Here is a 14815-nt window from a genome sequence, read left to right as displayed (position 1 = left end):
AATTAGCAAGTGGTGGAGGCCAGCAGGTGGATGGGGGAAAGGGGAGGCGGAGGTGGAGAGACCCAAGGCGGCTGCCGGTCCGACTGTCAGGTGAAATGAGCTTCAGGTAAGAAGTTATGACCTGTAGTCTATCTGGGTCAGATATAAACCAAGTTTTGGTGTAGTTTATTTTCGTTGTGCTAACTTCTTACAGTCAGTTACAATAACTTGTACTGTGTACTAGCTAGCATGACAGAGTTTCTATACAGTTGGGTGGGTGCTATGATGTTATTGGTGAACTTTATTTTATTCATATGGTTAGTTAGTAGAGTTGCCTACCATCCTGTAAAAAACGGAATCCTCTGGTATTCAGAGTTAATATTATGCGTTTTGTATTGAGATGAAAATAAATGCGATTTGTCCCGTACTTCAGCTACAATAAAAAAAAAAGACAAAAAGCTGGAGTTATTCTGTGTCTTTACGCTGTCAGCTGCCTCTTCTTCTCTCATTCTCCCCCCTCCCTCTCCTGCTGCTACTTCAATCGTGAAACTGATCAATGATCAGCTGATCGCGTTTCTGCCGCCTCTCTCCTGTCTCTCTTGCTTGTTTATCTCCCGCTTTGCGCCAGAAAGAGGAAACTAGTGGAGGTCGGGTTAAACAGCAGCAACGCCTTTAAACTTGATAAGCTGTTGTTAGAATTTATTTAATATTACTTTCTAGTATCAGCTGATGTTTGTTGGAGCTGTAAAAGCTGCTGGTCATGATATCGGTTTGGTTATCTGGTGAGAGGGAAACATGACAGGTGATGGAGAAACAGGTTTACCTTTTAGGTGACATGAATGGGTTGAAGGAAAGCTATGAACTGTTTCTGAGAGACAACTGTTGTGGAAGTTTTCCACTTAAATAAAGCCTGCAGACGAGCGGTGAGCGGTAGCTAACATTCTTTAATCCATGCACACAAAGACAACATACAAACTAGAAAAATTTGCATTTCCTGCGAAAATGCAGTGTGGATGCTGTATAGCTGAAGCTGTCTGCTGAAAATAGTTGAAAATAGCTGAAGAAGCTGAAGAAATCAAAGTCAGTGTTTAAAAAGTTGTTGAAATTTTAATAATTTTGCAGGACAACATCAAGTTAACAAAAATGTAATAACTTAGCAGAAATGCAATAACTAATAAACATAACAATTCAGCAGAAATGTTGTAGTTTACCAGAAGCCACAACTTAGCAGAAATGTAATAATTTAGAATAACATAACTTAACATAACATAACAAACAAAAGTAGTGTAACCTAGCAGAAATAATATAATTTAGTAGAAAATTAAAAACTTAGCAGAAATGTAATAATTTAGAATAACATAACTTAACATAACATAACATAACAAACAAAAGTAGTGTAACCTAGCAGAAATAATATAATTTAGTAGAAAATTAAAAACTTGGCAGAAATATTACAACTTATCAGAACTGCTATAATTTTGCAGAAATGTAATAATTAGGCAAAACTGTCAACAGATAACAACTGAAAAGGCTGAAGTAACCTCAAAGTTACTTGTTTAACTGTGAAAAATTACCAGAAACATTAGAAAAGGAAGAAAATCACCCAGCAGATAAACTGATGTGGAACAAAACCAAGGTAAAATTGCAGAGTTTACACAGCTGGTGAAATCTAAAAATGGCAAAAAAAACCAAACAAACAAAACAAAAACAAAACCCACACAAACAACATTTAGGTAATACAAGATGCACAAGATGCTGCGGTCAGAGGTAAAAATGCCAAAAAGTTGCAGAAAGTTTAGAAAGTAGAAAACCAGTAGTAGAAAAGTAGAACATTCAAATATTTTTAGAAACATATGATACAAACTATTTACTCAGTTGTTTCCAATGATTACAATAATGGCATCCAGAAATAAAAATCCCATTTGGGACAAACAGAATAATATTAATAGAAAACGCAAATCAAATGAATCTAACATCTATACAAACAATTGAAGCATCTGTCGGAATAGTGAACACATCCTTGTTTGCCATGTTTATGTTTATGGCCCTAAGATGCGCAGACACATGATAGGCTATTAACTGCAAAACAATATACACATATATAAACAGCAAGCGAAGGACAAAAATACATCCTCTGATTTGCTGGAGTTTTGTGTAAATATAATTTGGCAAGGATAAACAACATGTTTCAATGCCACATTAAAATTTTCATAAGCTTCATTTTTTCAATTAGTTTACAGGTTCCTGATTTGATGATAAATCTGTACCGAAATGAAGTCCACATTGTGATATATTTGAGGTGTGGAGAGTCACACAGCTGAACAATCAATGTGCATATTTAAAGAAACAGGAATCAAATAAAGAACATTGTTGTGGAATAAATTACACTGAAAAATAATCACTGCTTTGCGTTAGAGAGTGACTTATGATGAGGTATTAATTGGGTTAACTTTACCTCTAACAGCTTTTCACATAGTGCTGTGACCAGGGTGAAATCTATCATAAAGTAACTGTAAACAGTAGAACCATTAGCATGAATGTTATGGTTCTATCCTGATCAAAACTCAAGTCAGCTGTGTGACCTGATATAAAATGATAAAGAGGAACACATATAAATGACCTTTATGAACTTTTCAAAATGACTTTATATGCCTGACCCATTATCTATATATATTAGAGCAGATGTGGAAAACCACTGTTATACCTACTCTATACTAATGTAGTTACTGACACCCCATACTAAGGCAGGATTCATACAAACACACATTATTTATTCTCTTAAACACTTTCTTTTTTCACATTTTGAGATTGTGTAATCTCTATAAAGAATACGTGTAATGGTTCAATAGATATAGTTATTTAAATGTCCATAATAATCACATGATCATTTTTGTACATCCTACAATTCAAGATTTAGAGCTGTGTGTTTGTATGAATTCAGCTTGCTATACTTATAGACTTAGATATATTAATCCACTATTTTTTGGGTAAATAGATTGGGTTTGTCCTACAAAATAATTATTCAACAATAAAAAAATAAATAAATAAAAAAAAACATCTGCACATTAATCCAGAGTTCAGTTTCATATGTCTGATATTGTTTGTTAAATCTGGTGACACAAACACAGTCAAAAATCCATTGCTAGCGTGACATGTGGTCCTTTTTGCCTTTGGCCAATGATATGCTGGTTACTTGGACCAGTTTAGTATTTGATGTCACAGAGGAATGTTAACCATAAATCCAAAAGACAAAACTGAAAAAAAAATGTTAATTGCAAACATGTTTTTGCTTAGTAAAAGGATTGAAATTACATGGAAACTGTCACCTTAAAGCCTCATTGTAAATATCATCACAAACAGATGTTTTCCACACAGTTAACAAAGCTCCACCACATCCGATCACTGCATATAAATCTAAAAGAAAACAATTTTTTTTTTAAAACAATAAAATTAACAAAAGGGAAGACTTTTGATTTAATAACTAAGCTTAAAATAAGTGTTACCTTTGAATATTTGTGGGAAAAATCTGGTGCTACCCCAAGAATACAAAGCCACACTGGAAATGATGACAGGCTTCCAGCCCTATGTCTTCCTGGAGTGAGGTGCCTGATCAGTAGAAGTGAGTTCACAGAAGTCGGTGTCTGTAAGAGTGGCCAAACACTTATACTCTGTCCACTTTTGTAGAGTCTAAGAAGCTGGAATGCAGGCACACTGTACGAGCTTGTTCTAAAAAATACAGAAAAAGGAACATTTTATTTGTGTTAAGGCTTAAAAACTACAAATAAGTTATACAATGAACAATGTTGAAATACCTTATGGGTGCTGCAGGCCACATAACCAGAATCCAGAGCAATCTCACACTCACATGATGGTGAGGAAAGACATTAGCTCTGCAATGAGGTTTGAATGTCTCAGTTGGGACACTGAAGAACTAAAAAGACAGCAGTACCTGCACAGAGAGACAGAGTAGAAAAAGCATAGATTTGTAATCCATAATGTGAATTAAAACTCAAAAAGTGTCAACAAGTATAATCATTTGAGTGTGGAATTATTTATGCAATAAACAGGATTTAAATTAATTAATTGAATTAAAAACACTGACATTTTTTATCAAAGATAAAGAATCATACCTCTCTCTGCTCTGAGGATCACTGAGCATCTCTGACAGGAAATACAGTTTCCTCAGTATGAGTCATCATTGATGGTCTCAGAGGTGTGTAGTGTGGCAGCATGATGATGGTCTCCAGATCAGGCAGGAGGTCAGGTGATGGGTGTGTCATCTTCTCCATTGAAGACACACTGGTATGGCAGTTCATAAAACAGCAGTCTCCTTGTGGCATGTAGTTATCTGTGCAGTCCAGCACTGATGGATCAGGTTTGGCTCAGCAGTTCATGAAGATGGTGTTAAGATGTTGTTGTTTCAGCTGAGGATGGTGAAGTTTGAAGGTTTTCCCACAAAGGAAACAGGACTGTGTGTGCCCTGTCTGAAAAAAATACATCTACAAAACATAAAGTGCTTTTAACACCACCCACCCTCCCCACCCACCCATCTCAGCCCCCAAGTGTCTATGTAATGCTGGTATGGGGTGTCAGTTACTAAATCTAATTAGTGCGTCAGAAAGCGGGGGCTACACCTAAAGCCCACACTTTCTGATGTCTTTGTTTATTAGCAGCTTTTTCCAGCTGCTCAGAGAATTCTGACTTGGCCTTTATCCACCCAAACCCAAACCCACCCGGATAAAGGCCAAGTCAGAAAATGGATGCAGAAACTTTCCATTTACTTCTAAATCAGTTTTTATACATATTCTGTAAGCTGTAAAAATGTTTTTCTCTACATAATGTATCATCATAGACATCTCTGGTAGCCTAAAGATAGTTTAAAACTTTTAAAAAATTTTTACCTGTAAAACATGATAAGCAAAACCTCATTCATCCCAAAAACATTTGATTCTACAAAATTTAGTATAATCAAGAAAATATAATTGTCTGTATTTATTCATGTGACCCATAATAAATACTTGCATTTATCTGGGATTTATTTATTTACTATTTCATATTTGAAAGCCCTTGGAGGGGAAGATCTTGTTTGTTGAAATACAAACGTCAAAGTAAAAAAAGTATTAAAAAAGGAGATGACAATTAACATCCATGAAAAAATGCATTAGTAGATTTAGTCATTTAAAACATGAGAATAAAAAATAAATTATGTCCGTTTAATACTTTTTGCAGCATATTTCAGATCTGAGGTGCATGATAACAGAAAGCAGATCTCCCGGCTCTGCATGAAGTACAGCCATGATTTGTTGAAATGATTAATAACATTGCAATAAGAAAGGGTCTTCTTACAGACAGAGTTGGGAAGACGATATGAAGAAATATGAATTTTCAACGAAAAATCTTTTTCATGCTCTACAATCAGTAAACTCTGTAACAAACATGATCTGTAATTGTTTCAAAACTCACCAGATGACTTCATGATTGGCTCGAGGACAGGACACAAAATACAGGGTTGTGGTAACTGTAATATGATCTCAGAACACCTGAATGGAGGCTTTTCTGTGGCTGAGAAATAAAAATGAGGTCAAGCAGGGTGTTCTTGTCTGTAGTGGCAGAAGTGATCAGCTGTGAATACCCTCTCGACTGAAACTGCTCCAGAATCTGTTTTCTTCCACTCTGCAACTGGTTTTCATTAAAGTCTCCACACACAATTATTGGGTGACAGTCCATTATTTCAAGTGAATCTAAAAGACTTACCAGGTTTTGCATGAACGGTGTCAAACTGTAGTCTGGGGGTCTGTACACAACCGCAATGAGCGCAGGGAATGGAGCCTGAACCTTCAACACTAAAAACTCAAGATCAGTGACATTATGCAGATACTGTTTTACCTGAACCTGAAAATGATTCCTCACATACACAACAACTCCACCACCACTTCTGCTGGCCATGTGAGGAAAGTTTGTGTAGGACACATGTCTGTTGCGTTTGAACATGGTGTAGCCGTCCAAATGAAGACTATCTGCAACAAAGGAGCCTTGGAGGTGAGACTCTGTGAGACACAAAACATCTGCTAAACACATTTCATGATGACTCTTGATGTCACTGATGTGAGATGGCAAACCCTCTGTATTGTGATGGATCAGTGTAAGAGTGTCAGGTCTGCTGGCTGTTTCTCTGACCTGAAGAAGAGGCATCATTTCCTCAACTCTGGCTTGTCTCATGGTTTGGAGCGCTGCAGTTACCTCAGGATTGGAGTAAATCTTTTTCTCATCCAAGTCCTGTAAATAGAGTCCACTGAGAGACGTCACCCTGCTGAGAGCAACATAAGCCATACCTGGTTCAAAAATGTTCTTCATTGAAACTACAGCTGTCTGTGTTGTAAGACCCTGGGTTTTGTGAATTGTGCAGGCGAATGCTAGCTTTACAGGAAACTGTCTGCGTACCGCTCCTTTAAACTTCAGACTCTCCTCTGCTCTCTCAATGTAAACCAGATCATCAGATGCTGCATTAGCACTGCGGTTGCTTCTTACAGACTGCCGGTTGTCCATTCTGAGCCCCAGTTTAATTATTTGTCCATCATTTTCAGATCTCACCACCTTTATCAGTATACCAAAAGCACCGTTGACCAAACCGTTTAGTGTGTCCAAGTTTCTGGTCAGCATCACTCGAGCTCCTTCAGCAACGTTCAGAGTGTCAGGTAAATCATTTCGCCCACCTGTAAATGGTTTGTCTCTTCGTGCCATTCTGCCTGTACGTTTATCCTTCTGGAAATCGTCTGCAGTGATGATTATGATGTTTGAATGAAGCTTCTTCAGGGTATCTGTGTTATGGGATTCCACATTCTTGTTGGTGGCATAGATGTGTAAGACCTCAGTTGGACATTCTTCTGGTGCAGTCACAGCCTGTGACAACAAATCTCTGTCGCACTGAGAAAGCTCATCTGTCTTTTCTTTGACTCTAATCCTGTTCAACATCTCTGCAAAGGCCACATCATCTTTCTGACGCATGATCTCGGTTAGAGTGATCATCTGAAAATGTTCCTGCCATAGGTCAATCTGTTCTGGATCATAAACACAGAGAGGTTTAGACTGTCGCACTGGTGGCAGCTGGTAAAAATCTCCAACAGCTAAAACTGACATTCCACCAAAAGGTCTCTGAGTGCCTTTGATTTGTTTCAGTCTTGCATCCACATAAGCAAAAAGGGGTTTTGAAACCATCGAAATCTCATCAATAACAATAATTTCAGCATTCATCAGCTCAGATCTGACTTCATCCAGTTGGTTACCAAGTCCTTGAATGGGTGGTTTCAGACTCCTGGGTAGTTTGAGTAGGGAATGTAATGTAGAGCCATTGATAGAAAAAGCTGCTGTCCCAGTAAATGAAGTCAGTAAAACAGTTGGATTTGATATGTCAGCTTCTTCTGCATTAGCAGGCAGTCTGCTCAGGATCTTTGATGCTTCAGAGTGAATACATTTAATCAGATGTGACTTTCCAGTCCCTGCACCACCGTTGATATAGAAGAAAAATGGATCTGGGTTCAAACCACAAACTCGCTGAATACACCAGTCTCTTATGGCATAGAACACGCAGGCCTGCTTCTGGTTCAGATTCTGATACATGACGCGTACCACGGCTGGATCGACTGCAGGTTGTTCTCTGATGGCTCTGATCTCTGTTACAGCATCAGACTGACGACTGTAGTCGGGAACATTCTCCTGTTCGTTCTCATCATCATCATGTCTCTCAGGAAGATTCTCATCACATTGCAGCCTCACAACTTCAGATTCAGGAGCCAGATTACACCATTCATCGATCACAACATCCCTATTTTGTTCAAACTCTTCCAGTGCACTCTCAATATCCTCAGAGTTCTTCTCATACTTGTCTTTATTTCTTTTCACAACCCTTTTCACAGACTCACTGTGGTCTGAACATGGAAGTCGCACAAAACCCGAGTTGTAGAAGGACTGATAGGTTTGGAACCCTTGTGGTTTCAGTTCCTGCTCTGATCTGTGTGGAAGGTAAAGTCTCAACAGTCGTCCATAATATTGCTCAGGATCTTTTTCCTGTGAACAGTGGTAATACCTGATTATAGCTGGTTTATCATTCTTTCGCCTTTGTACAAATCCAAGCTGGTTTAGAAGAGGAAGCACATCTTTTCCTTCATTTGGACCACTCACCAACCTGCACAGCGCAGCAAAATCAGCCAGCGACATTTCCTCATATTCTGGTGTCTCAGGTCTGCATTTGTATTTATCACTCAAACTTGTCATCCAAATATTACAACTGTCATGTGTTGTGGTTTCCAGATAGCTCATGGGGCGACTCATTTTTACTGGGTTATCATCTGTTGGTACAAATACAACACTGCGGGAACATTTTTTCATTTTTAGGCCACAGACTCGAGTCACACACTCCTGTGCGCTGATTTCTCTCTTTTTTGAGTAAGCCTGCATCACAGCTCTCATTTCATCACATTCATTGACCGTGTTCTTATCAGAGTTATCAAGAACTGTCTTCAGGTATTCAGAGAGGCCAGATTCTTTCTTCGTTATATATTTACAGAGGTATTCTATACATGAATAGGCATTCAAAATTAATGAGACATCTATATTTGCGTTCCAGGCTTCAAGCAGGTGAGGGTTGTAATTGTTGATCCAACAGTCCTTTGGGTCACGTTTCAGAATCAGAGCTGTTTTCTTGTTTATGTCCTGCAGACATTGTTCATACTCATTCATTGTCAAGTTGCATCGTGACAGAATCTGCTCTATGGTGAGCGAAGCAGCTTCAGGTTCCTTCAGCAGGTTCATCAAAGGTCTGAGTTTGGCTTTTGCAGCTTCAGTGTTTGAATCCTCATCCTTTCTCACAATCATTGTTCTTGTGGCTGGTGGTTTTGGAAACCCAAATCTACAACCAGAGTTCACACTCTTAAAGCATGTTTTTGTGTGGTTTTTGCTGTGCTTTTGTAGTTCAGTGACTTTTTTGTGCAGTTCAGGTTGTTTTTCTGGATCAGGGAGTTGAGCTGAGATGTATCTGTCCACAAAGTCACAGACAGTTTGGTCATCGTCCACATCTACTTCTACCTTTTCTTGAATCCACAGCAACATGTGTATATGCGGACTACCTCTGTGCTGGAACTCTACTCTGTAAAAGTAATCAATGATTTCACCAAGGGGCTGTGCAGGAGAAAAAAGCAAATCTCTGAACAAAGCCTCAACACGTTTATCAAACATTCGCATGGTGGTTACTGGATTTGATCTTAGGATTTCACACTTTTCTGACCAGTCCAGGGTTTCAAAATCAACCTCTTCACCTTGCTGTCTCTTTATTGCTTGAATCACTTCAGGCCATCTCATCTCAGCAGCAGAGAAAGTGACAAAGAACTGAGGTGTTCCTATTTGACGAACCATACTGAATAAATCTTTGGTAGTTTTCTGCCAGTAAGCTGGGGTTCCTCTGAGTGGCTGCATAAATCTGATTGCATCTTTATTTCTTACCAGCTTCTCTACTTCTGTCTTACTTTGTAACATTCCTGATGTGATTTTGCGTCCATCTTTGGTCATAGTTTTACCTTTCCTTAGCTGTATTGTCATGCTGGAATTAGCCAAATGTATTTCAGTGACAAACTGTGAGAAAAACAGGTAATTTGTGTCTTTAGCAAATCTTGCGTCAATGTTGAAAAGCCTTGACTTGAAGTAAGCACTTGGTGTGAGTTTAAGAAGTCTCTTTTCATCCAGTGTACTCTGACCAGTAGGAAACTGCACAGGAAATGCCATCGCTTCCAAATGAGGAGTTCTGAAAAAGCTAACAGGATTGTTTCTTTCTGCAGGAGCCACACAATATGTGTTATCAGTGAAACAGAGAATCTCTTCTGAAATGTCAACAGGCTGCAGACAACTTTCTAGAGCAAAACCTCCATTGTTCAAATCACTTTCTGGTTCATCTGGATTTTGTTCCTCTGGTTGTTCATCACAGGATGCCATATTAATAGCTTGTTCACTTTCAGACTCACTTTCGCACAAAAGGGCATCTTTTTCATAGTTGTCAATTTCCATTAGATCTGCTTCATCATAATCATCACTTCCCATGCTGGCTTCATCACTGCTGTCATCATCAGGTAACGTTGGATCACAAAGCAATGCATCATCTCTGATAACAACATCTGTGTACTGTGGGTGAATCTGTTTGAGTTTACGCAGAGCTTCAATGAGTTTAGACCAGGTGACAGTCTGGAACAGCTGATGGCCTTTGTAGCACAGTCGTCTTTTCAGCTTGATCCTCATTATCTGTGATTGGCTTCTGAGTCTGGGTAAACAGTCAACTGTTTGTTGGACTTCAGATGGTACACACACCACATTACCACGTATGAGTCTTTGTCTGCCCTTTGGAAGTGGAATAATCTTAGCAAATGGGATGCATTTGGCAATCAGATGTCTCTCCAGAATGTTGAGATCACACAGTTCAGCTGGAATATCCTGCAGTTCTAAACCATTGACAGCGGCAAGCCTTGGCATGCGTCCTCTTTTGAGGTAGCTGTGACACGTGTGACAGATATACTCCTTTTTTCTCTCAACAGGAAAGCTGCAGTGATCATTACATGCTTCATCACACACATGAACAAATTTACCAGTTAGACACTGTTGAGCTACAGTTTGGTGTTTTGAGTAATTTTCTCTTTTGCAGATTTTCACCTGATTAGGAAAAGAAGCTTTTAGACAAACAGTACAAACATGAGATGGTGCTGACTTAATGTTTGATCTGAAACGAGATATGGCCTCATTCATTATACTGTTATCTGGATGATACTGTAAACTTTCAGCTTGTTGATGTATCTGGCGATATTTTTTTTTTATGTTCATTGCACATCTGATATTATGCATCTGTCTAAAAGAAAAACTGTTCCAATATTTTACTCTCATTCGTTCTCTCATATTGTCCTTGTGTTGTTGCTGAAATTGGCTCTCTTCTCCATAACGCTTAGTGATGTAACGTTGTTTTTTCTGTCTAAATTCTACACTTTCTTTATATACATTATATACATATGACCTCATGTAAGCTTTATGTTTCTCTCTGAATCCAGCACAAGTTCTGTAATTTCTTCTTATACGTTCCTTCTGCTGTTCTTTGAACATAGGAGATTGTCTATAAGATTCTTTATATGTTTTTCTCATACGTTCCTTCTGCTTTTCTCGAAAAATGGGAGATTCTCTATATGTTCTTGTTATACGTTCCTTCTGCTTTTCTCGGAAAATGGGAGATTCTCTATATGTTCTTGTTATACGTTCCTTCTGCTTTTCTCGGAAAATGGGAGATTCTCTATATGTTCTTGTTATACGTTCCTTCTGCTTTTCTCGGAAAATGGGAGATTCTCTATATGTTCTTGTTATACGTTCCTTCTGCTTTTCTCTGAATGAAGAATCTTCTTTATACATCCTTATGACACGTTCTCTTTTTCTCTCTCTAATTTTAGCACTATCTCTATAGATTTTTCTAGAATGTTCTCTCTGTTTCTCTCTGTATGTAGCATTGAGTTTATACAGATTATTTTTGTACACACTCTTTTTCTTACTGTGATCAGAATCATGAGACTTTCTACTAGAATCTTTTTTCTTTGCCTTAAAGCTTTCATCAAAAGTGTACATCTGTCTTTCTTTCTTTTTCTCATTTTCCTTTCTCTGTGGTAGTTTTTCTTGGACCAATAGTCGTCTCCTAATCTTTCTCCTTTGCTGTTTAGTATGCTTCAACAGTTTATGTGAGAGTTCCTCTGTTGTCTTAGTTAAACAGGAAGCAGTGTTTAAATCATTCTGAGGAACAGAATCTTTTGTTACCTGAGTGTCTCTTACAGAAGATGCAGAGGTTTCTATTTCCAAATAATCAGAAGGAAGATTGTTCAGCTCAGCAGCTGGCTCATTTGAATAATCCACTCTTTCAAATTCAGGTTCATTTAAAGCTGGTGCTGGAACAGTTGAAGCTGTTTGTCTGTTTTCATCAGCATTTCTTTGGTCAGCAACGTTTTCACTGTGGAACTCAACAGGCTGTAGCTCATAAGTGCAGGTTGGTGCGATGCTAAACATTCGGTACAAATGTTTGATCCTGTCAATCATGTCATTAAGACGTGTGAATTTTAACATTACTGCAGTTCCACCACTTACACTTAGTGACAATGGCATTCCTGTAGACTTACGTGGGTGAGGGTCAAAGTATGCGTATTCACCTGAAGTCAGCCTGCAAACTGCAATGACTGTTCCTCCCATGACTAGCAAAGCGTAGCGAAACTCTGAAGCCAAACACTGTAGTCCCTGTTCAAGACTCGGAAGATGATCTGTACCATCAAATGTGCCATAACGAGCAAACTGAGACATGTCCACTTGATACTCTTGTCTGCGGCTGGTGACCACTGTGGGAAGCTCATCACAGGCTAGAAACACGCTGTTCACAAACCTCTTTCTGGCGTCTGAATACACGACATGGCCTTTGTCCAACACACGGTTAAGATCTGCTCTGGTAATGAATTCATCCTCGTGTAAGAATGACAGGAAAACCAAACTGTTCGCCATGCATTGCTGATTCCGGTACTTTCCATATCTAGGAGAAGCCTGGCTTCGGGATGCACAGATGTTACTCACTGGTGGACGACTTTCACTGTTTGTAACCTGTACATGAGATGGTCCTGGAGCTTCTCCATCATGCTGCGTTTGCACAGTTACCTGGGGTTCAGTCTGGATTATCTGCTGTACTTTAGCATTTGGCACAGATGATGAGCAAACACCTCTCTTTACCACATCTGCATAAGACACTGCGGCTGTCTGAACGCTGCTCTGCACTTCTGGACTGGGAATAGTTGTAACAGACACCTCTACCTGCTCACCGGTCTGAGAAACATTTACCTGTTCCTTTTCCTTTTGCCATCTAAGCTTCTGGGACTGTGACCTTTGACCTTTCCTTGGCATTTTGTGCAAGTACAAACTGGCCCTTATATGTATTTATACACAAATGTAAACAAAATTCAACCAGTAAACACTGAAAAACGAATGACTCCTCAAGTTTCTATCAAATGGAGAAATGTAAAAAATATACAAATGGTAGTGTGTTCTTATAACTATGTAATTAATGTAAAAGACTGACTTAAATTCAAACTCAATATAAAGGTTAGTGAAAGTTCTTTAAAAACAGTTTTATTGTAGCTTTTTCAAAAACTGTATATTATTACTTCTATTTTTTTTAACCAGACTGGTTAATAAATAGGTCTATACTTCTGTAAAGTAATATGCAGAATAAATCTCAACAATCAACAGGCTATAATAAAACTCTTAGCTTTGAAGTAGACTTTGTGTAAATCTTTCAGATATCTAAAATTTAAAGCAAATATAAGGAGCTGTGATGGTGTGGTGATCAGATGACAGGCGATGAGGATTCTTCAGCTGGATGTTCTGCAGCAGTCAGGAAACAGGAAGTCTGGGTTCTCAGGGCAGCCTCTAGATGACAATTGTAACTGAATACTTACACTGAGTGACAAAAAAAGGGTTTGTCCTTAAATAATAATAGTTTAAACTTGTAGTCAAATGTTATAGTCAATGAAACAGACTTGAAAAATGTATTTGAATCTAATTTAATATTTATGTAAATACAGCAGTCTGTATGTATAAATTACAAAATAACCAGATTGTCTTATTACAAATAAACCTTTAAGAAGAGGTGTATATTTTATATAATTTATCAAAGTAATTGCACCTCTAAGCCAAACAGCCAATCAATGTTTATTCCAAAGTGTAATGCAAAATTAAAATGACAAATGTAGGGCTGTGTAAGTAGTTTCTACTGTGAGTTCTACTGTACTGTAATTCTACTACTGTAATTTTAACTTTCTACTTGTGATTTCCAGCAAAATGACTGGATGTGAGAGAGTTTAACGACAGGAAAGATGGAGCAGTGAGAGCGGAGATCTCTCAGAATTCTGAATACAGATTGACGAAGTTCTGGTAACTTCAATTCCAAAAACTTAGATTCTGGTAAAACTTGATTTCAAGTCACAGGATTGCGTTTCAACTCAGGTTCAAGCTTGTCAAATTAGATAGAGTTCATGGCGGAGAATGATAGAAGATAGAATGGCTTGTCAAAAAAGATGGAGCAGGGAGAGGGAGAGTGATAGGACAGACTGAATTGCTTGTTAATGATAGAGGGAGAGGGTTTTCGCCAGCAGGTCACCTGTAAGACAGAAAGAAAGTGGAATTAGACACACTTCCAATAAACCTGGCTTTACCGTATTTTTCAGACTATAAGGCACATTTAAAAGCCTTTAATTTTCTCAAAAATAGACAGTGCACCTTATGTATGGTTGTGCTTACTGATTTCAAACCAATTCTATGTGGTACACGGCACTCAAAAATCTGTCAAATGTTTTAGTATGACTATGGTAAGCTACAAAGCCGCACCACTTGATGTATTGTCGGAGCATGCATAGTCAGCACCCTCGTAGAGTAATTCGTACTGTGCTTCAACATAATATGGTGTGTGTGTATAAGGGCCTAGCACCTGTTGAGAGCCATGCTTATGAAGCAGATTTCAAACTGATCAATCCACATTCATCAATCCACAAATCCTGAAAAGTGAGTGTATTGTTCTGTATTTTATGTCTTACAACTGAACAATTTTGAGAGTTATTGTAAATGAGTTGAATAAAGTTTGACTTATCTGTTTTGTTTGGCTTAATGTGCCTTAGAATTTAGTGCGCCTTACAGTCCAAAAAATACAGAACATATATATCATTACACACTGAAGAGTTGTACAGTACATTATTAGATTCAACTGAATGAAAATGTTTAACATATGGTGGTGGAA

General features: G+C 38.2%; 1 protein-coding gene across 1 annotated transcript; it reads right to left on the bottom strand.

Moving 5' to 3' along the window:
* Positions 1 to 971: 971 nt before the first annotated feature.
* Positions 972 to 13053, bottom strand: LOC146500316 (uncharacterized). The gene is made up of 4 exons (XM_085135441.1): positions 4110 to 13053; positions 3792 to 3928; positions 3483 to 3705; positions 972 to 3393 (listed from the first exon to the last, which is right to left on the bottom strand). Exon 1 carries the CDS (start codon positions 12925 to 12927, stop codon positions 5452 to 5454), a length of 7476 nt encoding a protein of 2491 aa, XP_084991567.1. The 5' UTR covers positions 12928 to 13053; the 3' UTR covers positions 972 to 3393; positions 3483 to 3705; positions 3792 to 3928; positions 4110 to 5451.
* Between the last annotated feature and the right edge of the window lie 1762 nt (positions 13054 to 14815).

Source organism: Neolamprologus multifasciatus, chromosome 16, assembly GCF_963576455.1.
Source record: "Neolamprologus multifasciatus chromosome 16, fNeoMul1.2, whole genome shotgun sequence".
Taxonomy (NCBI): domain Eukaryota; kingdom Metazoa; phylum Chordata; class Actinopteri; order Cichliformes; family Cichlidae; genus Neolamprologus; species Neolamprologus multifasciatus.
The sequence above is the reverse complement of the archived record's forward strand: the minus strand, read 5'-3'. Positions and strand labels throughout refer to the sequence as shown.